General features: G+C 40.4%; 1 protein-coding gene across 2 annotated transcripts in view; it reads left to right on the top strand.

The window, feature by feature from the left end:
• The window catches only part of SHROOM4 (shroom family member 4), a 204,446-nt gene that overhangs the window by 89,079 nt on the left and 90,911 nt on the right, over positions 1-24,456 (top strand). For both annotated transcript variants that reach the window (XM_061178349.1, XM_061178348.1), the window contains exon 2: positions 15,431-15,582. In XM_061178349.1, the coding sequence (XP_061034332.1) occupies positions 15,431-15,582 (152 nt within the window). The remainder of the gene's footprint in view (positions 1-15,430; positions 15,583-24,456) is intronic.

Here is a 24,456-nt window from a genome sequence, read left to right as displayed (position 1 = left end):
TCACGGTGAGCCACAGCCACACCCGCCTCTGCAGGAGACCCTCCAACACTAGCAGGTAGGTCTGGTTCAGTCTCCTATGGGGTCACTGCTCCTTCCCCTGGGTCCCGATGCACACACTACTTTGTGTGTGCCCTCCAAGAGTGGAGTCTCTGTTTCCCCCAGTCCTGTCAAAGTCCTGCAGTCAATTCCCACTAGGCTTCAAAGTCTGATTCTCTAGGAATTCCTCCTCCCGTTGCCAGACCCCCAGGTTGGGAAGCCTGACGTGGGGCTCAGAACCTTCACTCCAGTGGGTGGACTTCTGTGGTATAAGTGTTCTCCAGTTTGTGAGTCACCCACTCAGCAGTTATGGGATTTGATTTTATTGTGATTGCGCCCCTCCTACCATCTCATTGTGGCTTCTCCTTTGTCTTTGGATGTGGGGTATCTTTTTTTGGTGAGTGCCAGTCTCTTCCTGTTGATGATTGTTCAGCAGTTAGTTGTGATTCTGGTGCTCTCCCAAGAGAGAGTTAGCGCACAGCCTTCTACTCTGCCATCTTGAACCAATCTCCTCTTTTTTTCTTTTGAGGTAACATTTACATACAATGAGATATACAAGTCTCTAGTGTACCATTGGGTGAGTTTTGACACACTTTGCACCTGTGTATCCCAAACCCCTATCAATATATAGAACGTTATCATCAACACAGAAATTTTCTTCACGTATGTTGCTTTTAACTGTGTTGTACAGCTTCCTTAACTGAACCAGCAACTCCACTGAAAGGCAGACGTCAGTGATTCTAACTGGGAGGATGTGTTGAGATTGCTTTTCCTTCATTGACTGATGCTCTGGGAGTGAACCAGGTGGCACTTAACAGGATTTGGTCCTCAGGTCCCTTCACTTTGATAAATTTCACCTGGAAGCACTTCTTCTCCTTTCAAGCAAACATTTGTGAAAGGTTGCCCGTTGATTATGGCAATTAACTTTATCAGTTTAAACTGAAGTGAAACAATGACTAATTTGTTTTATTTTATTGTAATTTAATGTCAGTAATGTATAAGGGCCTGCTCTTTTCAGCAGGGACTCTTTCATCTGTGTTTTTTTAAAAGTAAAAGTAATGCTGCTAAAGATAAAACGTTCCCAGCTTGGACGTCAAAGTGAACTCTAGTCAGTTCATTGAAACTCAGATCAGGGCTAAGAGTTGAAATATACATAGAACACCCAAAGGAGTGTGTGTGCCTGAGTAGGATCTAAATGAGAAACCCAAAGGTCCTTTGCCCTATTTGAAAGAGGTCTATTGGAACAGATAAGCAGGGTTACCTCCTTGAAACCCAGGCTTCGAGTAATTTGGTATGTAGTAAGAGTCAGGCTATTCTATGATCTGGGGATTGTGAAAGGCATTTAGGCTGAATTGGCAGAGATATTGATGGGCCTACCAAACATGCCTGTGGCTTTGGTCCTTTTGGTTAATGGTACTGTTGCTGGTGGGCAATGGGATCATCACCACTAGAACTTCTGATCCAGGAATTTTCACAATTTAGAGTTTATCAGAATCACCCTGAGGGATTGAAACACAAATGGCTGGGGCCCACCCTCAGAGTTCGTGATTCAGTACAGCTACGGTGGGTTCGGAAAATTGGCATTTTTAACAAGCTCCCAGGAGACCCTGCTGCTGCTGGTTCAGGGACCACATTTTGAGGACCACTGCTTGAACGAATCAATGAATGAGTGAATAGGATCTCTTGTACAAGACTGCATTTTTCCCCTTTATAACCTTATGGTATTGTTTATAGTTGGACACAATAAATAGGAACAGGCACATCCTACACTACACTACCGTATAGGGTGTGCCTGTTCCTACTAAGTTTTAGCATTGGCAGGGGATACTGGAGAAGACATACACACTTCTTTCTCCAACCTCCACAGCGGGGATTTCAGTTTGTACTGGGCTTATTATGACCCTGGCTTTTTCACACTCTTAACTCATCTTGCTGCAGACAAGGAAAGAACCCAGGCCTTAAACCACATGGCACAGTTTTCACTCCCTCCTGTGTTGGGACCCTTAGAAAGAGATAATATGTGGCTACGGAGACCATACATACCAGATTTCCTAGGACAGCTCTGATTTCACATATTCTATCCTCTTGTCCCCATAAATATAATTGGCAGACCATGTCCTGCTTTGGGTTCAAAATATATTGTTCCCATATGCATGGCTTAGGTGCCCTGGGGAGCCAAAAGCAAGTCTTCCCCTTCTTTCTTGAGATTGTGGCGGCCAGGGCATAAAGCTTGGCTCATAGAAAGGGCTAAAGAATTGGGGTAAATCTAAACATCTGAGATCAGCAACAAGCTGCTTGTTGCTCCTTTTTTGACAAGCGTCTCTCAGTGATCCCTGTTACAGATCCTTGAATGTTATGAATATGAGATTCTGAGTGCTGAGAGGGACTGAATTGGACCTCTGGCTGCCTCTCTCTCCTCCTTCCCCCGCCCTCTGGAAGGACCACACAGAAATAGCCCAGACAGAAGAGCCACTCCAAAGAAGGAAAATTCCACATCCTTCATTGACCAACCACTCAGTCTAATATTTACCTACTTTCTCTGGCAGGAAGTTCTTCCTTCTTGCTAACATCAGTCCCTCTCATTGTGATTTCAGTTTCTTTTCCCTTGTTCTGCTTTCAATCAAAATTGAGAACAGCTGGTCCTCACCCTCTACATTCTTTATGGCTTAAAAGTCATTAAACCATCCTTCCTGGGCCCAGGTTTAACCATCCTTGGAGCTCCTTTATCCTTTCTGCATGTATTTGACTTGCCAACCGTTTAATCATCTTTGCCATGGGGAAGCAGCTTAGGCAGTTTGGACCAACAGTGCAGCAAAGCCTAAAGCTTCATGACTTGTGCTAATGGCCATGCTAAATGTTTAGTAGAGACTATTTTCGAGCACACAATTGTGAACAATTTAAAGTGGACTGTACATGGAACCCATTTCCTCTCCCAGCTCCCCCAACAGGGCCTCCCCTTAGCAGCTGAAATGAGTTAGTGGCAATCAGCACAGAGTAGGAATCCTGTGGTTTCTGCCCTTCCCTCCTGCTGGTTCTATGGCAGCTAGTCTCTTAAAATAAGCTTTCTCCTTAGTATGGCCAGTAAATGTGACTTCGGAATCAGTTGGGCAAAGGGTCTAGGAATCACATTAGCCAAAGAGCAGGCGGTGCTAGTGCCGAAGCTCCACGTGAGGTTTAGGAGAGGCTGGGGGGACAGAGGTGAACAGGGATCTGTGAGAGAGGTTGGATCTGGAATGTTTGCTATCTACCGGATGATTGCACCTCAGAGTTGGACATGCCTTTTTTTGCAAGTTTGTGGAGGACTTGTCTGCCCTCTGTTTGTGTACTTGGCCTTTGTCCACCGCACCAACTCTGTGAAAGTGATGCCAGATCTGTGGCAGAATCCCAGCCTCAGGGCCAGTTTGGTTCTTAGAGAGAGGAGGGTAACTTGCCACATGAAACGACTCTCTTTGTCAGGGGGGTTGCATGCCTTCGGTGGGATGCATTACTGAGCTGTGCATGTGCTGTTTCAGGTCACGCTGTAGGGTGGGTTCAGGGCCTCTGCTGATCAGAATGAAATAGATCTAGCTGATGGCGCTGCACAGGAAAAGCATAGGGCCAACCGGTACTTGTCCTGTTCTCATCTTCTCACTCTTGGCTCCTCCTTTTTAATAAAACCTTAAAAGCTCTCCTTTTCATAAATGCTAGCCAGGCAGTTTGTTGCAGCAAAGCTATAGGAGTAGTTAATATACCCAGCCATAAAGAAGGAAGAGAAAGTGACAGAGAAAAAAAAAAAAGAAGTTGGCATTTGTATGAGGGTGTCATTGAAAGCTTCATCACAGATACACTAAAGACTTAGGAACAGAAATTGTCTTGGGGTGGGGGTGGAGAGAACAGCTTGATTGAAGCATTAGCTGCCTTGGCGCTGAGCCAAGGCAAATTGCCAGAGAACCATTAAACTCTTTGTAATTCCATATAATTCACAGCAGCCACAGGTAATCTGAATCAGACCTGACAAAACTTCCCTATCACTTATTATCCATTAGTGCTGAATGCATACTACAGATATTTAAACTTTTTAAAAGTCATATCATGATGGCCATATTTTCTAAAACCCAAATCAGGAATCCTGGCTTCACAAAGGATTTTTTTCAGACTTGTGAATATGTTTATATGAAAAACCTCACAAAAGTATAAACACTAAATCACACTTAGTTAAACACTGAACAAATGGCCTTTAAGGAGGGAACTATAGTCACATGAAATTGGGTCAGGGCTAACTTACATTCAAACGTTGGTGAGGGTCCCATACACACACCTTTTTAGGGGTCTGAGGGAATTGGTTAACTAAGCACTAAGTCAAATTAGAATTTGGTTTATGCCCATCGTCTGGATTTGCTCTTAAAATTTCCAGGGATGGTAGACTGAAAGAGCCTGTTGTAATTTCTGTGCACAGGAAGGTGGAGTAGATGTTACTTTGAATTCCCAGATGCTGGGAGCAGTTAAATCTCTCAGTGTTCACGTCTGTTTGTGAGGGCTTGTGTGTGTTTTAAATTAACTTCCTAAGGCTGGGAATGTTACAAACTAAGCAGAATCATATATGGATACAAGGTATTGTTCCCATGCACCTAAATTTACTTAAAAGTTTCATCCTTCCCACCAAATTAAGAGTCTAGCATTCACCTCTGGGCACTCACCAAGAAGAGGAGATGGTACTGATGAACCTATTGCAGGGCAGGAATAAAGAGGTAGACGTAGAGAATGGACTTGAGGACACGGGGTGGGAGGGGGAAGCTGTGGCGAAGTGAGAGTAGCATCGACATATATACACTACCGAATGTAAAATGGATAGCTAGTGGGAAGCAGCAGCATAGCACAGGGAGATCAGCTCCGTGCTTTGCAATGACCCAGAGGGGTGGGATAGGGAGGATGCGAGGGAGGCTCAAGAGGGAGGGGATATGGGGACATATGTGTGCATATGACTGATTCGCTTTGGTGTACAACAGATACTAACACAGTATTGTGAAGCAATTATACTCCAATAAAGATCTATTTACAAAAAAAAGAGGAGATGTTTAGCTCAAAGGATAATAATTCTGAGCCAGTAATAACAATGCTTTTTAAAAGGCTTGGAAACCTAAAGTGCCTCTTTAACCAGAACTCTTTGCGTTTCTAGTTAAGGATCATGACTAGCAATATACCCATGGAGAACAAAACTGCTTTGTCACAACCTTGCAGAAGAAAATATCTGAAACCTAACAGATTCTCTATCTTGGGCAAGTCACGTAACATCCCTGAACCTCAGTTACATGATCGGAAAAGTGAAAGTAATGTTACTTGTCCAGAATCAGGCAAATGAGTGGGGCGATATCCTGAGGTCCCTTCTAATTCTAATTTCAACAGAGTTATTGAGCAAATACTATGTACTCAATACAGACGTTCGTTTTCCTAGGTCCAGTGATAGAACTGTAAAAAGACATTGTCTGACTATCTCTCCCACTATAATGCAAGTATCCTGACAGAAAGTAAACACATATAGGAATAAATAAAATAATGCAAAATGATAAATTCTGTGAAGAAAATAAAACAAGGTAACGTGATGGAGAATGATGGGGATTGAGGTGGGGGAAACAGAGAAGGAATCTACTTGATATTGGTGGTCAGGAAAGGCCTCTCTGAGGAGGTGGCATTTGAGCTGATAACTGAATGATGAAAGGAGCTACATAAGGATCTGAAAAAGAATGTTCTCAACCGAGAGAACAGCAAGTGCAAAGGTCCTGAGGTGAGGATTGGCTTGACCTCTCTGAAGAACAGAAAGTTTGGTATGACTGCAGTACATGTAGGAAATGAGACCAGAAAGGCAGACATAGCCAGATTCTGTAGGGCTTCTAATCTGCTGCTATTTACACTGTAAAAATCATTCCTTGGTCTCTCTGATTCAATTAGTAAACATAAGTGCCAGATGTTAATGATAGGGGTGCTTGATATTTACCCATAAGAAACCCAGGAAGAGGCACTGGCGTAGGGGGGTGGATGTGGGGGTTAAAACAGAGAATGAAAGCTCAAATTCTTGGGGAAGAGAGAGGTGGGGATGGAAGAGTGAGTGTGTACACAGGGGAAATGGTTAGGGAGGGCTGGATAAAGTTTGGAGGGAGGAGGAAAAGCACCAGAGTGACCTTGGCTATGAGAAACACCCTCAGTGCCTAGGTTTGTGGAGTCCACTGTCAGAAGGGTCAACCATTATAGGGGAAGGGGCAGGGCTCTGCCTTTGTGTTTAAAATTGTAAGTGGGGGAGTGAGTAGGGCAGGAGGCAAAAGTTTGGTTCTTTCTTTTCATCGAGCCTTAACCTGAAAAGCAAGCCTGCTAATCAGGAGAAAGGCTTCTGTACTGCTTTACCCTTATTGATTCCTCAGACCTTGAACTCAAATGCCCATCATTTCCTCCTTATTTTCTTCCCCAACAAATCCTGGCATTGCAAAGGGAAATGCGCTCTGATGTAAGAGCCCCTATCCAACACTAACACACGAACAATTGAGTACATTTTCTCTCCCTTTTGGTTTTTTCATTTGTGGAAACTCAGTTTTGTTTTCTGTTATTGACGCATCTCACTGAGCGGAAAAGAGATGGTATGTCACTTCTCAGCCACCACGTGAACAGGACAGTAGCTTGGAACACAACAGTGTGATGGCTTACTTGTTCCCAGATTTGCAGCACTATGTGAAAGCAGCGGCAAGTGTGCCGGTTTAATTTAAAATTGGATCTGTCCTAGGGTCAGTAAGGAATGGTATTGTTATTCCCTTTGCAACATGTATATATACCTTGGTAGGTTATTTCTGTGGGAGTTGTTTGCTTTGGTAGCAGTTATGCCGAAGGATGAGAGGAAATTAAATGCCTCTTTTCCCCCCTCTTTATCTAATACTGTTCCAAGGGCTAAGTGAAGACCAAAGATTCAAATCACTGCTGGGGGAAGGGGACCTGGGCAAAGGCAAACAATGTTCTGGGAGCAGAATGCAGGGGCCCAGCTGTGGGCAATAGGAAGCAAGCCCTCCCCGCCACCCCACCCCCCCCGCTGCAACCCCTTGGTCCACATCTGGTAGAGGGCACACGGGTGCCTAGGAAGCTGGACAAGTGGGTTCCAGGCGATAGAGCTGGCCTAGTGGTTTCCAGAGGCAGCCTTTTGTCCCTTCCCTGAAGGGTATTAGTCTTTTGGTCTTTTTCTAGTCAGAAATGACTAATGTGGGGTATGTGCACTCTTTAGAAACTGTCTTTAGCTTTTTGCATAATGGGTTATAAATAAATGGTTTCAGGGAACCAGAAATGAGTTATTGAGTGAACTTGGCTATGGGATGGTTCAGATTCCAGATAGTTAATCACATTCTCTTGGGCTGGAAGGCTGTATCTAACCCATTCACATTCAGCTGGAAAGTTAAAAAGACACTTTTGATCAACTTGAAAAATAGTTTTTACATCAAAAATAGGTTGGTACTAGAGAAAGAAAGATTATATTAATCCAAGAAGAATAATTTCCATCTCTGTGTAGTAATCTGGTGATAAAAGTAACAACCACTTTTATTTTTAATTTGGGCATTTCTTACAAGCATTCATGCACAGTTCATAAATGCCAATAGGTTAATGTGTCCTATTTACAGTGTTTTTATATTAGGTGGTATATAAAAGACTGTTTTGTCTTTTCAGCCCCCTGGGCTCAGCTGCTAGATCTGCACACTATACTCTCTTAATGCTGGGTGGCATCATGGACTTTCTGGTTTGTTTTAGACTGTTTTAACCCTATACAAGGGAGCTTATATCATGGTTGTATACAGTGAACTCTTGCTGGTAACTGCTTCTAGAAGTCAGGAGCAAAGTCCTTAACATGCTACCATATCCTTTTGTCAAGTTTCTTCCACCCCGGTCCTCCCTGAACTCCCTCTACCACATCAGCTTTGCAAGGTTCTTTGCTCACTTGTACCACTGAAATTCATAGCTTATTAGACAGCTAAGAAGCATAGGTAATCCAGTAGGAGGCAGTAATGATACCTGAAGAAGAGATTGTTGCCTCTGTGACAATGGCCTGACCTAAAGTTCTGCTTCTCAGAGTGGGTAGCAGGAACCCTAGGGACCATGACAAGGAGAGGTATCTGGGAGAGACAGAAGGAACAGAAGTGGATGGCTCCAAGATTAGATAAGGGATTGATTCCGGTTTTATGATATGTCAAGATAGAAACTGGCTGGTGATTTAAAAAAACACTTTTCATCTTTACCAGTTGGCAGGTAAGGAAAACAAAATGTTTGCCTTCATTTTCATTTCCTACGGAAATCATCCACCTTATTGGAAGGGTGGGTATGGGAAGAAGAGCAGATGAATACTGTCTCAAAGCCCAGAGGAACAATGGGCAAATTCGTAAATTATAGGCCTATTGTAAAGACTTACCCTTTAAGTGAGATGTTTTTGCCTTGATTAAAGCTATGAGTATGTGAAAATAGTGCCCAATCCTTGGGCCCTACCTCAGAAATATAATCTGTATATCTGTATAGTGTATAGTTCTTAATTTTTAAAATTCTTTCTTAAATTAAGGAAAAGTTATATATATATATATATATATATATAAAACACATATCTCAGTGAATTTTTACATGTGTATATTTCCATGTAATCAGTTCCCAGATTAACATGTAAAACATTTCCAGCACCCCTGAAAATTATGCTCATGTGCCTTCACAGTCAGTACACCCTTTCAAGGTAACTACTAGTCTGAGTTTTATCACCATAGATGAGTTTTGTCTGTTCTTGTCCTTTAAATAAAATGGAATCATACAGTATGTATTGTTTTAGTCTGGTCTCTTTCACTCAGTGTAATATTTTGACAGGCATCCATTTCGTTGCATGTATCAGTAGTTTGTTCTTTCTTTATTGTTATGAAGTGTGCTACTTTGTTTGTAGGTATGTCTTGATGGATTATTCCTAGTTTTTGTCTATTGTGAATAAAGCTGCTATGAATAATCAAGTCCTTTTTTTTGTGGACACATATGGTACTTTCTCTTGGGGATACTTAGGTGTGGAATTTCTAGGTGCTAGATTAGGTACACAGATTTCCAAAGTGGTTGTACAATTTTACACTCCCACCAGAAATGTGGAGTTCATATTGCTGTACATATCTTTTTTAGTGAAGTTCCTGTTCAAGTCTTTTGCCAATTGGTTATGTTTTTCTAATTGATTTGTATTTCTTTTTATATTCTGAATGTAAGTCCTTTGTCAGATATACGTATTATGAATATGTTTCCAATCTGTGGCTTGGCTTTTCACTTTTTCAGTGACATTTTAAATGAACTTTTTTTTAATTTGATGAACTCCAGTATAACACTGTATCTTTTAGGGTTATTGCTTTTTGTATCCTGCCCATAAAACTTTGCCCACCTCAAGGTCATAAAGATGTTCTCCTATGTTTTCTTCTGAAAGCTTTATGGTTTTAGCCCTCTCATTGAAGTCTATGATCTGGCCAAAAATTTTTTAGTAAAAATTTATATCAGTAAAAATGTTTTGAGCATGTGTCCCCAATATACATAATTTTATTTATGGATGATACAATCTACCACCACCAATATTAAATACTAATAAAGCTTGGTTTTTTAAAAATTAGATAAATATAAACAGAACTTCCATTATCACCCTTTCCAGTAGATCATTTGTGCATAGCCTGGGATATATAAATCCACCCTGGAGACTACTGTTCTAAACCACCAAAGGCTAAATAACATTTTTGACAAACACTGATAACATTAATGTCAGCAAAAGACTTCAGTGTTAACAAATGGCTAGAGTTGACAAAGTGGGAAGAGGACCCCAATGAGCATATTTGCTGATAATGTAAGAAACTCTGAGTTTGCTCTTGCACAGTGATGTTTGTTCTCCCTTACCTGACTTATGGAGACAGCAAGAATGATCTGACTTGGTAGGAGCAAAGACAGACTTGCTTTTGGTCGCTGATGTAGGGTACAGTGCTCTTGACTCCCTATCCCTTTTCTCATTACCAAGTTCCTAGAGCTGAGCTTGGCTCTGGACTGACTTTTTGGCAAAGATACTTAGAATTTGACTTGGGGTAATCCCCGGGGAAATCTAATGATTTGGAGCTTAGAGAGCTTTCCTTGTGAGGATTAGTAAAATAGATGGTAATTAAGCAGCTGGGGAGGAAGGAGCTGTCTGTAAGGATAGGTCATACTGTGGGGCACAGCATAGCTCCCTTGGTCCAAGGTCAAGAGAGCCGATGGGTGTGATCCACAGAACTGAACATTCTGGGGCAGCCCCTTGTAAGATTCTTAGCTGGTAAGGTAAAGAATATCTTTTCCTTTGGTGTCCACCTCCTCAGTCTAGTTCCATATAGGACTTACTACTTAGAACCATGCCTACTTACATCTTTTTAATTGGGTGATGTTTTTGAATTCTCATTTATTTGAGAGAGGTTTTTGTTTTCTGTTTTGCCTTTTGGGAAGCTGGGGTAAGGTAGGGAAGATGAAATTAGGAACAGCATTTTCTTATTTTTCAAATCTAGACTACTTTGGAATTTGGGAGGGATTTTGAAGGGAGAAAGATGCTAAAAGAAACAAGTTAGGGCAGGCAGTTTGTCTGCAACCTGGGATCAGACCGTTGAAAGTCATGGCAAAGAGATCGCAGAGGTTTCAAAGCCTGTATCTCCCTCGTCCAGGTCACTCTGATTGATCTCTCCTAACATGATCAGATTCTAAGGGATACCAATGGGGTAAGAGAGGGCAGATCAGAAACAGCCCCCAACTTGTGGTCTGCTCAAGTCAAACTGAGTTTCAGAATAAGCACAGACTTTATTATTTGATGATCCTACTTCCTAATAGTTAAACTTCTCAAAGACAGATTATCTCCATCTCTACATTTTCTCTCTATTGATTCCCCAGAAAAGGCCAAATTGCTGTCTGGAGTGTTACTAAAAACTTGAAAATCTTTCAAAAAGTGATAAAAAGACACTCAGAGGATATACTTATTTTAAAAAAGCAATATAACTATTGTATTCTGGGTGGACCTTTTCCATTTATGTAGTAAAAAAATCAATTCATACAATTAACTATGTTATTTGCCTTCTTAGACAATGGGCAAGCTGGTGGAGGTAGGAGAACGGGCGGGTACAGTGGTCCCTAGGTATCCGTGAGAGATTGGCTCTAGGACCCCCACGTGGATACCAAAATCCATGGAAGCTCAAGTACCTTACAGGTGGCCCCCCCATGCATGGGATTTTGCATCTGTGGATTCAGCCAACCAGATGAACCCGTGGAATGCCGGAACATCCTGCGGAACATGCGCCGTGGTGTAATTTGGCCAGAAGCTCCTAGAACTGGCCAAGAAAGTTTCAGTTAATGCCTAGTTTTTCCAATAAATTTCTTGTAGCAAGCAGAGGTATTCACAATCATGCCATTGACTTTTAATACTGCTCTTACACTATTGTAATAAGCATTCAATACCTGCTGGTTATTGTTGCAGATGGTATGTCTCCTGCTGATGCATTTTTCCCGCAAGATAAACCTGGCTTAACTTTTCTTTCCTTCACTTTCTCATATTTCCTAGTTTAGTCAAAAGACCCAAGCAAGTATCTGCTAGTATCTTTTATTTAGTATAAAAGCTACTAGAAAGCCAGTAAGTACTGTTAAGTCCATTTTCCTTTGCCTTTACTCTCAAGCGGCCAACTTGTCACTTTGTTGACAGTTATTAGAGCACTTCATGCTTCATTGAAGATCCATCAAAAATTTCCAATTCATCAGCTCATTAGCACAAAATGGCGCTTCAGGAATCTCTTTCTTTCAGTGTCCCAACTGTGCTTTTATAAGTGTTCAAACCTTGATGGACCACTCTGAAACAATGGATAAAGACCACAGGGAAATGAGAGATGTATGTTGATTAGTTTCGAAGGAGTGAAACATAGGTGAAGGCAAAGCACAGTGGGATTATCTGTGTCAGCAGAATGGTAATGCATGACTTTGCTAACTGTACACAGGTCACTGAATGTCAGAGCTCCACAGGTCCTCAGAGACCATCTAGTCAGACCCCCACGTTTTACCAGTAAGGGTAAAAGAGGCCAAAAGAGGGGAAAGGGACTTGTCCAAGGTCAATCAGCTCTTCCCAACTTTCCAGACAACAGCTGGCTTTTGGCTATATGACCTTTATGCAATCAATTTTCAATTACTTGGACCACTCACTGCTAGCCCAGCGATCACTTGGATAATCCAAAATGACACATAAGTTAACCATAGTTTACATTGGGCTTTGTGGTGTGTGTTTATACTGACATTCCAATGCGTCTGGGTCCAATCTGAGAATTCACAACACTTCAAATGAAACAAGAAAGCCACCCTGAAGGGCTGATTCAGGAAGAGCTGGAAAGTTGACCAGCCTTACTGAATGGACAGCATCAAATGATGCTATACAGCCCTCTCAAGAAGGACATGTTATTCTCAACATGTTTGTTGATTCACACCTCTTCTGTGCCCCAGCCAGAGTTACGAGTGGCACAGTGGGAAGGGAAAAACAAAATCTTTTATAGGAGAATATGCATATTGTTTCCCCTCCCTTCCTTCTTTCCTTCCCCTCCCTTCTTCCTTTCCCCTCCCCTCCCTTCCCTTTCCTTTCCTTTTCATTCCTTTTCCTTGCTAGAAAAATGAACAGCTGCTTTATCTTCTATATAAACAAATATGTGGTTGAGCCATCGACCTGGAGAACTGGCTGTCAGGATGCCAAACAATAAATGGAAGACATGCTGGATCCCAGGAATCTAGAGGTGGAAGGGGGAGGAGGAAGACCCGTGAGCAATACTTTTTAAAAGAGTCCAAAAGTTAGGAGGAATAAGAAGGAATCTGTTGTATAGCTCAGTAAATGCCCTGGGTTTGGGAAAGGGCTAGTTTGGGGTATAGTCCAAGGGCTCTTCAACCAAATGGAGTTTCATTTCCTGATCTGGACCTGTCTGTACTTTGGGATTTGGTGCCATAATTTGCTGGTTTGTTGTCTGCGAACCCTCACACTTGTGCTAAAATGGAGTTATTATTATTCATGTTCTGAAGGTGATGCTGCTGGTGACTGAGAAAGGGCATGGAACAGAAAAAGGGGCATGGACAATTGGCTTGAGGCTATAGTCCAAGAAAGAGTCCCTGCAAGGATTCAGACAGTGGCAAACAAAGTGGCAGTAGGGAATGCAAAATGCCTGATCTTTTGCTGCAGCCATAATTAAGCATTTTAGTTTAAAAGGTACCCCTCTTTCATTTTCTGGTAGAATAAACAAATCTTATTAATGTAACAAAGTGCTTAATTAACCCGAGGTGGTACTTAATATCAATACATATTGAAGGAAAGACTTGCTATGGTTAACAGTAATATGGATAATTGAGTTATATGAATTTAAAAATGGGTAGAGTGAATTAAGACTAATGTACATCAACAGGAAAAATCTATTAGCATTCATTAGTTAGACTCTTGTTTGTGGTTCTTTGTTAGCCTAAGGAAGCCCTTTCAAATGGCTGATGATGCCTGTTGAAAGTCCTGCCTGATGCTGAAGGCCTTCCATGGATGCCAAAGGAATGAATCATTCAAACAGAACTTCTGAAATTCAAGTACAGCACTTTGCTTCTTCTTCTTTTTCTTTTTTCTTTCTTTTGGCAGCAGTGACTGTGAAGTAATAATGATAATGACAATGGAAATAAGAGTGTGATCCTACTTAATTTGCTGAGAGTTGTTCCCCATTTACCAATATTGGCTTGTTTTGTCTTGAGTGGTGGCCCAGGTATTGGAACAAAGGTATATATATTCAACGTCACTTGGCTAACCTATGATTTGTCAGACAAAGGTTAATTAAAAAAATTGTTGGGTTAGCAGCAATAAATTTAATAACAGTCTGTGATTTAACTCAGAATTTCAATTTATTTGATGGGATTTTTTAAATCCTGAATTAACATTTTTTTCTGAACTCAGGAGGTCTCATCTGCCAAATTGCACATGAGCTGGCCAACCTAAAGCTCAGCAATATTCTAACTTACATGGTGTGGGGATAGATTGGAGGGATGCTATAAAGGACTGAAAGAAAGATTGGAACAAGAGTAGAAGTAAATGTAAAAACACCTGCAGCAAAGACCAGCCCTTAGTTGCGCCATTTAGAACCTGCCTTTCCCTAAGAATTGTATGGTTTAATCATCCTCAACTCTTTTGCTTCTGAGAGAAACAAACACCTCTTCCTGATTCCATTAGTGGGTTGGACCTTTTTTCACCTGCCCATCTCCATGGACATATGAACTTTAGATGGTAACCCACCCCTGAATCTGGGAGCTATGTGTACTTTGTTCATTTCTGTATCTCTAGCACTAAGCATGTTATCCCCTGCATACTAGAAATTAACCAAAAACTTGAGGATGGATTAATGGATGGATGAGATGACTCCTACCACCATGGATGGAATTGATGTTCCAATAGGTGGAACTCACCTTTGTAGTAGAAATGTCACATACAAAAGTAGCCGTAAGTAAGGATCCTTGGGGGAACATTCTGCTTTGCTTTGCTTTTGCCAACCCTAGTGGCTATTATTTCTTCCTTTGCTTTCAATGCCCACGCCCCAGCCTGACTACATTCCTGCCAAGGTTGCCCTTGACCAATGGAAATTCTGTAGGCTATGGTGGAACAGTGAACACCCATGTTCCCAGCACTTGGTCAGTGCCCACTGTCAACAACATACTTGTTGAAGAGATATAGATAAATGATCAGTTACTTTGTATCTTTTGGATTTGCAATTCCACTCACAGAAGGTTGAGCTGGAAGCCACCTTCAAGGTCTTCAGAGTCAACCCCTTGCTCCCAGATACTTCACATACTAACAACCCTGTGAGGTAGGGATGCTTATTATCTGTATTTCACATATGGGGCCATTGAGACATGGAGATGTTAGGTAACTTGCTTGGGGTCACAGAGCTAGGAAGTACTAGAGCCAAGATTCACACTCAAGTTTGTCAGACTTCAGAGCCTGCCCAAAGAGAGAAGGACTTGCCAAAGGTCATTTTGCTGAATCCTAGTTCTTCTGGCTCTAATTTGTGTGCACAATTTGCTATTCCATGCCCACACTGTGGAGTTCCTTCGAACATCGTTTTCTTATTTAGAAGCACTTGTCTCCCCAAATGGACTGTTGATTCCTCCAGTGCAAAGATTGCATTATGTCTGTGTTGTTTTCTTCCTCAAGGGCTTGTCCAAGCTTTGCCTTCAGTAAATAATGGCCTGTAATCAGCTTCTTAGCTGCTCCCTGGAGCATCTTGGTGCCATCCCCCAGCACTATTTGTGGCTCAGAAGTTGGGAGGAGCCAGGAAGTAGAGTTTGGGGGAAGGAATCGCCTCACCACCTGCTTTCTTTTTTGTCCTCTGCAACACAGATTGAAGATGGAGGCAAGGCAGCCTTGTCCCAGAAGATGAGGACTGGTGATGAGCTGGTGAATATCAATGGCACTCCATTGTATGGCTCCCGCCAAGAGGCCCTCATCCTCATCAAAGGCTCCTTCCGGATCCTCAAGCTGATTGTCAGGAGGTAAGGCACAGGGAGATTTGCTATAAGGTGCAGGGGCCGCTGAAACCACTTGGTTGGTAGTAAAGCCTCAATAGGGGCATGTCTCTATCAATATCAAGGAAAGAGGTGTTTCATGTGAACAGAATTTTGCAAACAACTGAAGCAGAATGGCATAAGAGAAAGGGCCTTTGGTTCAAATCCTGGCACTATCTCATACTACCCATGTCATCTTGCATAAATTTATTCTACCTCTGCAAGACTCACTCTCCTCGTTTGCTTTTGAGAGAACTAAATGACTCAATACACACCAAGGGCCTACCTAACCCAGTGTTTCTCTGTCTCCTCCTTCATAAAAGGCTGCCACTGCTGAACCACATAGATTTTTTAAAATTTTATTTATTTATTTATTTATTTATTTATTTTTTACCACATAGATTTAAAGAACTCCTACTCCCAGCCATGGTAGGCACTCTGGAGGCTGTGGCAAACTCTAAGACAGGAAGCCTGCCCTTGAGGAGTGTACAGTCTAACAGGGGAGAAAAGACACACATAAGACAAATTAATTAGCAATACATTTTTTTTAAAGAAAGCCATAAAGGAGATTCCACAGGGTGAAGGGTGATTTTCAAATGAATTGTTCAGACAGAAATTGCTCTTAGAGTTCAAGAGAAAGAGAAAGCACTTCAGAAGAGATGGTTAGGGTAAGACTTCATAGAGGAGGTGGAATCTAAGCTAAAAGACAGGTAGAATTTGACAAAGAAACCATCAGGAGGGGAAAGGCTTTCTAGGTAAGTAGAGTGGCACAAGCAGGAGGAAGACAAGGACATATTTGGAAGATAAGGACAGTCATTCTGCTGCTGCCAAAGCATCCACCTATAGGTGAGCTTACCATAGGTCTCCCTTTCATTTTGCTGCTGTATCTTTGTTCTCTACTCCTGGAGCTCATACTTCTCCCTTTCTGTTAGTTTGTTTCCTTTATCCTATACACATGCCTAAGTTTTTCCATCTTAATTATTTTTATTAGAAAAAATTTTGTGTCTTCCTGTAATCATACTTCCCCCTCTGGCTTCTGCCCCATCTTCTTCTTTTTGTTCATATCCAGTCTCTCAAAAGGAGAGTCTATACTCACTGTTTCTACTTCACCTACCATTACCTACCGTTTAGCTTTCCACCCACTGCATTCTGAATTTGACCCCCAGAAGTCCACTGAAACTACTTTGTCAAAATATGTGTATTACCTCCTAGTTGTCAGAGTCAATGGGTTATTTCTAGTCTTCATCATATATGACTTACATATGGCGTTTGACATTGTTGCTCTGGATTACACCCTTCTTTGTGAAACTCTCCTTTCTTGCTTTCAAGATACCCCATTTCCTTGTTCTTTTTCTATCTCTCTGTTCATTTTTTAAAATGAGGTTCCTCTACCACCTGCTCTTCCTCTGCCCATCCCTTAAATGTTGGTGTTTCCCCTAGTTCTACCCTTTCTAATTTCATCAATATGCCATGGAAAATCTCACCTGGTCCCCGAGTTTCAATTATCATCTGTATGTGGATGACTAGATCTCTTACGCCCCAGACCCCTATAACCAACTTCTACTAGACATTTATACTTAGATGTCTCAGAAGCATTTCACACACAACATGCTCAAAACCTAATGCATCATCTTCTTCTCCTCGCAAGCTCCTTATCTCAGTGACTGGAACCACCATGCCCTTAGTCAACCAAGCCAGAAACACAGAAGCCATCTTTAATTCTTCCATTGTTCTCCTGCTCTATATGCAAATGATTTATCCTGAGGAGAGAATACTTAGGGGGAAAGATTTTGAGTTAGTAAGGGTGAAGTTATATAGGATCCCATTGATTTATTATATTACCTCCCATTGATTTATTATATTACCTGCATAAGACTAAGCCATGCCTGCCCATGTACCTAGGTAAGAGGTGACATGTTAAATAATGTCTTATACAATAGACACATTGTCACTGACTCAGTATTGGATAGGTCATAATTTAGGTTTTAAATAAGGCTTCTTAAAGGGGCAGCTTGGTGAATTTAGAAGTTTTTGTTTTAGAAGCAGATAGACACATGTATGCTACTTCCTGGTTCTGTCACATGGGAAATAATAGTTCCTATATAATAGCATGATGATTAAGTGAGGCAATTTATGTAAAATGCCTTTAACATAATAGGTTCTCAGTGAATTTCAGTCCCATTCCTTTCCCTAGGGTATAAAAGAAGCATAATTGGAGTAACCAACCACCATTATGAAATAAGGAGATCATCAGACTGTATTGTGCTTTGCAACCTAACCTTCAGAGACAAGATTTGCTGGGAAACCATTAGGGGTGAAAAAGATCTGACAGGAAATAAAGCCCCTTGAGAAATACTGGTTATACAGAGATACCAGCACTTAGAAGGAATGTAGACATGATCCGCATTGGCTTCTGATCCAGTCATAAGAATGAGAGTGTTCAGGTGTGTCACTCACTCATCCTCCCTTGGTGAGCTCCATGTCTTCTTTCTCCCTGCTGTGGTGACATCTGCCACTACCAGTCACTTAAGAGTGGCTATAATTATGGCCTTGGAGATAGCCGGGCCCTTTGGTTTTCATGGTGTGGCAGGTCCTATGGCTCCCAGAACCTAAGTTGTCTACCCTTTCAGCTTCCCCATCTCAACCCCTATTGGAGGAGGCGTTCAATGACATAATTTATTAGGTGATGCTGCCCTCTTGTGGAAAACTTAACCTTCACCTATGGACTACCCTGGGGATGGTGTAGGACATTTATTCCTTCTTTCTTAGTCCAAGTTATTCTTCTAATTTATGAAAGAGCTCTCAGCACATAAAAGAAATGTGATCTCCATGAAATTTAATATTTAGCCTAGTGTTTTATACTAAGGTAGAAAGTCTTTGGTTTGAGTAAAGCAATCAACTGACAAAGATTCAACACTGAGCTTTAGGTCTGAGCTTGAGTGTTTGGGGATGAATGTAAAGAAGGAACTTCAGAAAATGGCTTATTCTGAAAAGCCAGCCCAGCTCTTCCTCCTATATTGCTCTTTAGATAATGGTTAACTAAGTCAGAAATCTAGGTGTTGCCCTCAACTCTTCTCACTTGCCTCAAGCCACTTCAATCCAAGTTATTCCAAGTCTTGATTATTCTACTTGCTAAAAACCTCTCTGTAGCCCTTGTCTTAATCCAATTGTTCATTATTTCTTACCTGGACCATTGTAATAGTCTTCTCACTGGCTTCTAATCTTGTAGTCTCACCTCCTTCCAATCAATCCATTCTCCAAGTAGGCATCTAATCATGTCACTTATCTATTTGAAAAAAAGAAAACAAAACAGGACCAATAACCATACACTCACATTGGTCCCAAGAGATAGAAGATACAGACTATATTAAGGATTTGTATTCATGAAACCATTGTTTGAGGAAAAAAAAAAAGGATCTAAATATGTAAAGAAAAAACCTGCAATAAAAGAAGAAAAATTATATAAATGTCTATATGGGAAACTTTAACATAATTTAACTATATCAGATAAAGTAGACCTAAAATATGTACTTCAAAGGTTTGAAAACCATAATTCATAGGGTCTAATTAATAAATGTCAAAAATTATATTCTATAGACAGCGAATACACTATCTTTTCAAATATTCTGGTAACATTTAAAAAAATGATCATTGATATGCCACAAAGAAAACCTTTGCAAACTCTTGCAAGTAGACACACTTTCTCTGTTCTCTGATGATAATGTAAAACTTTTATAAACTTGAAAACAAATTTAAACAAAAGTCTTCAACTGCATGAATATTTCAGAACACATTTATATGCAAGTATTAGCTCAAAGAAACACTGGCAGACTAATAAAAAATAACAAAAACGAGATCACGACTTATCAAATCTTTGAGAGCAATATTCAGGAGTAAATTTATAGCCTTAAATATTTCATTATTAAATATGAAGAATGAAATTATGTGACTAAGAATCCAGTATAATATGAAGCCGATGGGTAGGGTTTTTTTAATGGGGGAATGAATTAAGTAGATAAGCCTCTAGCAAATTTAATCAAGAAAACAATGATGAATTATAAATAAAATTTAAATGATAAATGGAATATAAGAGCAAATACAAAGGTTTCTTAAATTATAGGATACTACTAAATTGTACCTTAATAAATTTGAAAATCTCAGAGAAATTTAAAATATCTAATAAAATATTAAATGGCAAACATTATTGAGAAGTTGCAAACTAAATGGACCTGTAATTGTAGAAACATTGAAAACAATCATCAAAGAGAAACTTCTACAAATACTTTAAGGTCAGATGTATTTATCAGCGAGTTCCTTCAAACTTTCTAGGAGTAGACAAATTCAATTCTATAGCAATGTTATACAATTGAACATCTTGAAGAGTTATTCACATTGGTTTTGAAGGTAGCATCACTCTGATACCAACACCTGACAAACTGCTCCAAAAATAACATTCTATCCAATTTCTGAACTTAGATGGGAAACCTATAAATGAAATTCTATCAAATCTACTTCAGTAATGTTGCACAATAACAATTCATTGCAAATGTTAAAAGATAATTTTTAAAAAGGTAAAATCTTAACTCATAGCGATAGAAAAATGAATGTGTTAAAGATTTTTATTTAACATTAATAAGGAAATTGTAAGGTGTTACAACCAGTTCAAAGGATAAGTCAAAGAAGCACAAATTTAATTTAAAACTAGACCACATTAACCGATGAGGAGCTATAAGGAGAAATATATCCCATTCACAATAGCAACCAAACACATACAATTCTTAGAAATGACCTTAGTAGGAAATATGTATGAAAGAAAGAAGTTGTTTATGCTGGAAATTACAAAACTGTCCAGAAAGAGAAAATGTGTAGATGCTATTTTTTATCACGCGGGTAAAGTCTCAGGGCACTGTTGTAATGATAAAATTAAGACACAATTTGATGGATAGTATATACACATGCCCTGGTTTAGGCATGCTTTCCACAGACAACTTCTAAACCATTATTCCTCTACCCTCACACAAAAATCCCTTTTGAAATTCAAACAAGCAGACTTTATCATTTTCATTTCCTTACCAGTGTCATCTGTCAGCCTGCAGGTCATTCTCCCACTTCCGTTTTATACTTTGGCACCTGCTTCACCATCATCTTCTCTACCCTAGTTCCTGCTGTCATACTGAAAGATTTCATTGTTCTTGTAAAGAATCACAAACTTTAGTCTTATGGGTCCTTGATCTCAACTTCAGAGATAAACCCTTCTATATCAGCAGCTCACTCCCCCGACTGTACCATGGACTGTGCCAACCTTTCAGTCAACAAATATTTATTGAATGTCTAACCTAGGCTAGAGTCTGGTGACTCAATCATGGAACCCTGACACCTTCCAGTCTTTCTCCATTGGAGTTCCTTACCTGAATCACAGAAGAAAGAAAATAAGTTGAGTGACCATTATCTCAATTTTCCCAAGGATGGCACATAACTAGGAGTGTGCTAGATGCAGAAGAGAGAAGTTAATTCATTACATACAATGGATTCTTCAGGGCTGTGTTTCTTACTGGTGAGCATCACTTAGAAACTTGTTAGAAATGCAAATTATTGGGCATTACCATAGACCTACTGAATCAAAACTCTGAGGGTGGTACTCAGCAATATGTTTTAACAAGCTTTCCAGGTGTAAAGCTTACAGTTTGAGAACCACTGTCTTGAGGCCTTAGGGCTTAATTCTCAGGAATCAGCTGAGAAAGACTAAATTCAACTCTCTGATAACAACCTTACCTCCTTCTAGCTTTCACATACCCCGTTCTCTTTACAGCTGCTCTTCAATATCATCAAGCCCTCAAATATCATTTTCGCCTATTCTGTGCTCACGACTATATCTCTAGTTCTGATCTCTCCCCAAAGCTCATATGCACAGCAGCCTGGTAAACATCTCTACAGGAAAACCCAGCAGAAACTGAAAGGCAATGTGTGTAAATCTGAACTCATTATCTGGCTTATAAAGCTCTCTCCCTTTCCAATAGCAGTTGGTGGTACTTTCATCCATCTAGCCATCCGAGTGAGAAATCTGAGTCATTTTTGACTCCTTGTTCTCCCTCACTAAGCCATGTTGATTTAACCTCTTAGACACTTCCAGAATTTATCCTCCTCCCTCCATTTTCACCACTATTGCCCTTATCATCTCTCCCCTGGACTATTTCAGTAGCCTCTTGGCTGTCTCAGATCTGTCTGCCAAGGTGTTGCCACAGAAGTAAATCTAAAATACAGATTCAATTATATTAATCCCCTACTGGAAACTTGTAAGTGGCCTTCATTGCCCAGAGGCATGGTAAATAAGACATTGTATATCTTCATCCCTACCCATACCTGCAACTTCATCTGACACTTGTCTTTTGTGCTAGAGCAATACCATTCCCCAAGAATTTCATGCTGTTTGTCACCTCTGACTCTCATCATTCTCTGCTTTCTATTGGAGCATACTTTCCTCTTTCTTTCCTTAGTTAATGCCTTCATATTAACCTTTAAGATTCAGCTCTGGGGATGTTTCTAGGGTACTTTCTTTGATGCCTTGGGTTGAGTTAGGTGAACTTTCTCTGGCTCCCATAGAACTGTAGTAGGTTTTATCACATTGTGTTGAAATAATCTGTTTCTACGTTTATCTTCCCCATTACACCAGACCAGGAGTTGGCCAACTACAGCCCATGGGCTAAATCCAACCCATCACATTTTTGGGGATGGCCTGCTACTAAGAGTGTTTTTTAAAATGTATTTTCAAATGGTTGGGGAAAAGAAAGAATAGGATTTTATGACATGTGAAAATTATATGAAACTCAAATTTCAGTGTCCATAAATAAAGTTTTATTGGAACAGAGCCATGCCTATTCATTTACATATTGTCTATAGCTGCTTTCACACTATGATGGCAAAACTCAGTAGTTGTGACAGAAACTGTCACAACTGAAAAGCCAAAAAAATATTATTTTGCCCTTTACAGAAAAAAATGTGCTGACCCCTGGACTAGAAGAACCATGAGGGGAGCAGCTGCTTCATATTCATTGTGTCCTCAGCACCTAGTACACCTTATGGCACATAAGAAAGACTCACAATTGTTTTCTTTTAACAACTTTATTGGAGTATAATTGCTTTACAATGGTGTGTTAGTTTCTGCTTTATAACAAAGTGAATCAGTTATACATATACATATGTTCCCATATCTCTTCCCTCTTGTGTCTTCCTCCCTCCCACCCTCCCTATCCCACCCCTCTAGGTGGTCACAAAGCACCGAGCTGATCTCCCTGTGCTATGCAGCTGCTTCCCACTAGCTATCTATTTTACGTTTGGTAGTGTATATATGTCCATGCCACTCTCTCACTTCGTCCCAGCTTACCCTTCCCCCTCCCCGTATGCTCAAGTCCATTCTCTAGTAGGTCTGCGTCTTTATTCCCGTCTTGCCCCTAGGTTCTTCATGACCATCTTTTTGTTTGTTTGTTTTTTAGATTCCATATGTATGTGTTAGGATACGGTATTTGTTTCTCTCTTTCTGACTTACTTCACTCTGTATGACAGACTCTAACTCCATCCACCTCACTACAAATAATTCAATCTCGTTTCTTTTTATGGCTGAGTAATATTCCATTGTATATATGTGCCACATCTTCTTTATCCATTCATCTGTCAATGGACACTTAGGTTGCTTCCATGTCATGGCTATTGTAAATAGAGCTGCAATGAACATTTTGGTACATGACTCTTTTTGAATTATGGTTTTCTCAGGGTATATGCCCGGTTGTGGGATTGGTGGGTCGTGTGGTAGTTCTATTGTTAGTTTTTTAAGGAACCTCCATACTGTTCTCCATAGTGGCTGTATCAATTTACATTCCCACCAACAGTGCAACAGGGTTCCCTTTTCTCCACACCCTCTCCAGCATTTATTGTTTGTAGATTTTTTGATGATGGCCATTCTGACCGGTGTGAGATGATATCTCATTGTAGTTTTGATTTGCAATTCTCTAATGATTAATGATGTTGAGCATTCTTTCATGTGTTTGTTGGCAATCTATATATCTTCTTTGGAGAAATGTCTATTTAGGTCTTCTGCCCATTTTTGGATTGGGTTGTTTGTTTTTTTGATATGGAGCTGCATGAGCTGCTTGTAAGTTTTGGAGATTAATCATTTGTCAGTTGCTTCATTTGCAAATATTTTCTCCCATTCTGAGGGCTGTCTTCTCGTCTTCTTTATGGTTTCCATTGCTGTGCAAAAGCTTTTAAGTTTCATTAGGTCCCATTTGTTTATTTTTGTTTTTATTTCCATTTCTCTGGGAGGTGGGTCAAAAAAGATCTTGCTGTGGTATATGTCATAGAGTGTTCTGCCTATGTTTTCCTCTAAGAGTTTGATAGCGTCTGGCCTTACATTTAGGTCGTTAATCCATTTTGAGTTTATTTTTGTGTATGGTGTTAGGGAGTGTTCTAATTTCATTCTTTTACATGTAGCTGTCCAGTTTTCCCAGCACCACTTATTGAAGAGGCTGTCTTTTCTCCACTGTATACTCTTGCCTCCTTTATCAAAGATAAGGTGACCATATGTGCGTGGGTTTATCTCTGGGCTTTCTATCCTGTTCCATTCGGGGTCTTTTTTTTTTTTTTTTTTTAAGAAAGGGGCAAAGATGAGATTTACAAAGGATATGGGACTGGTGCTTTAAAGCAGATGGTTCTGAGTTTACTTTTTTTTTTTAAAGTATTTATTATTTTATTTATTTTATGGCTGCATTGGGTCTTCGTTTCTGTGCGAGGGCTTTCTCTACTTGCGGCAAGTGGGGGCCACTCTTCATCGCGGTGCGCGGGCCTCTCACCATCACGGCCTCTCTTGTT

Source organism: Eubalaena glacialis, chromosome X (assembly GCF_028564815.1).
Source record: "Eubalaena glacialis isolate mEubGla1 chromosome X, mEubGla1.1.hap2.+ XY, whole genome shotgun sequence".
Lineage (NCBI taxonomy): Eukaryota > Metazoa > Chordata > Mammalia > Artiodactyla > Balaenidae > Eubalaena > Eubalaena glacialis.
The sequence above is the reverse complement of the archived record's forward strand: the minus strand, read 5'-3'. Positions and strand labels throughout refer to the sequence as shown.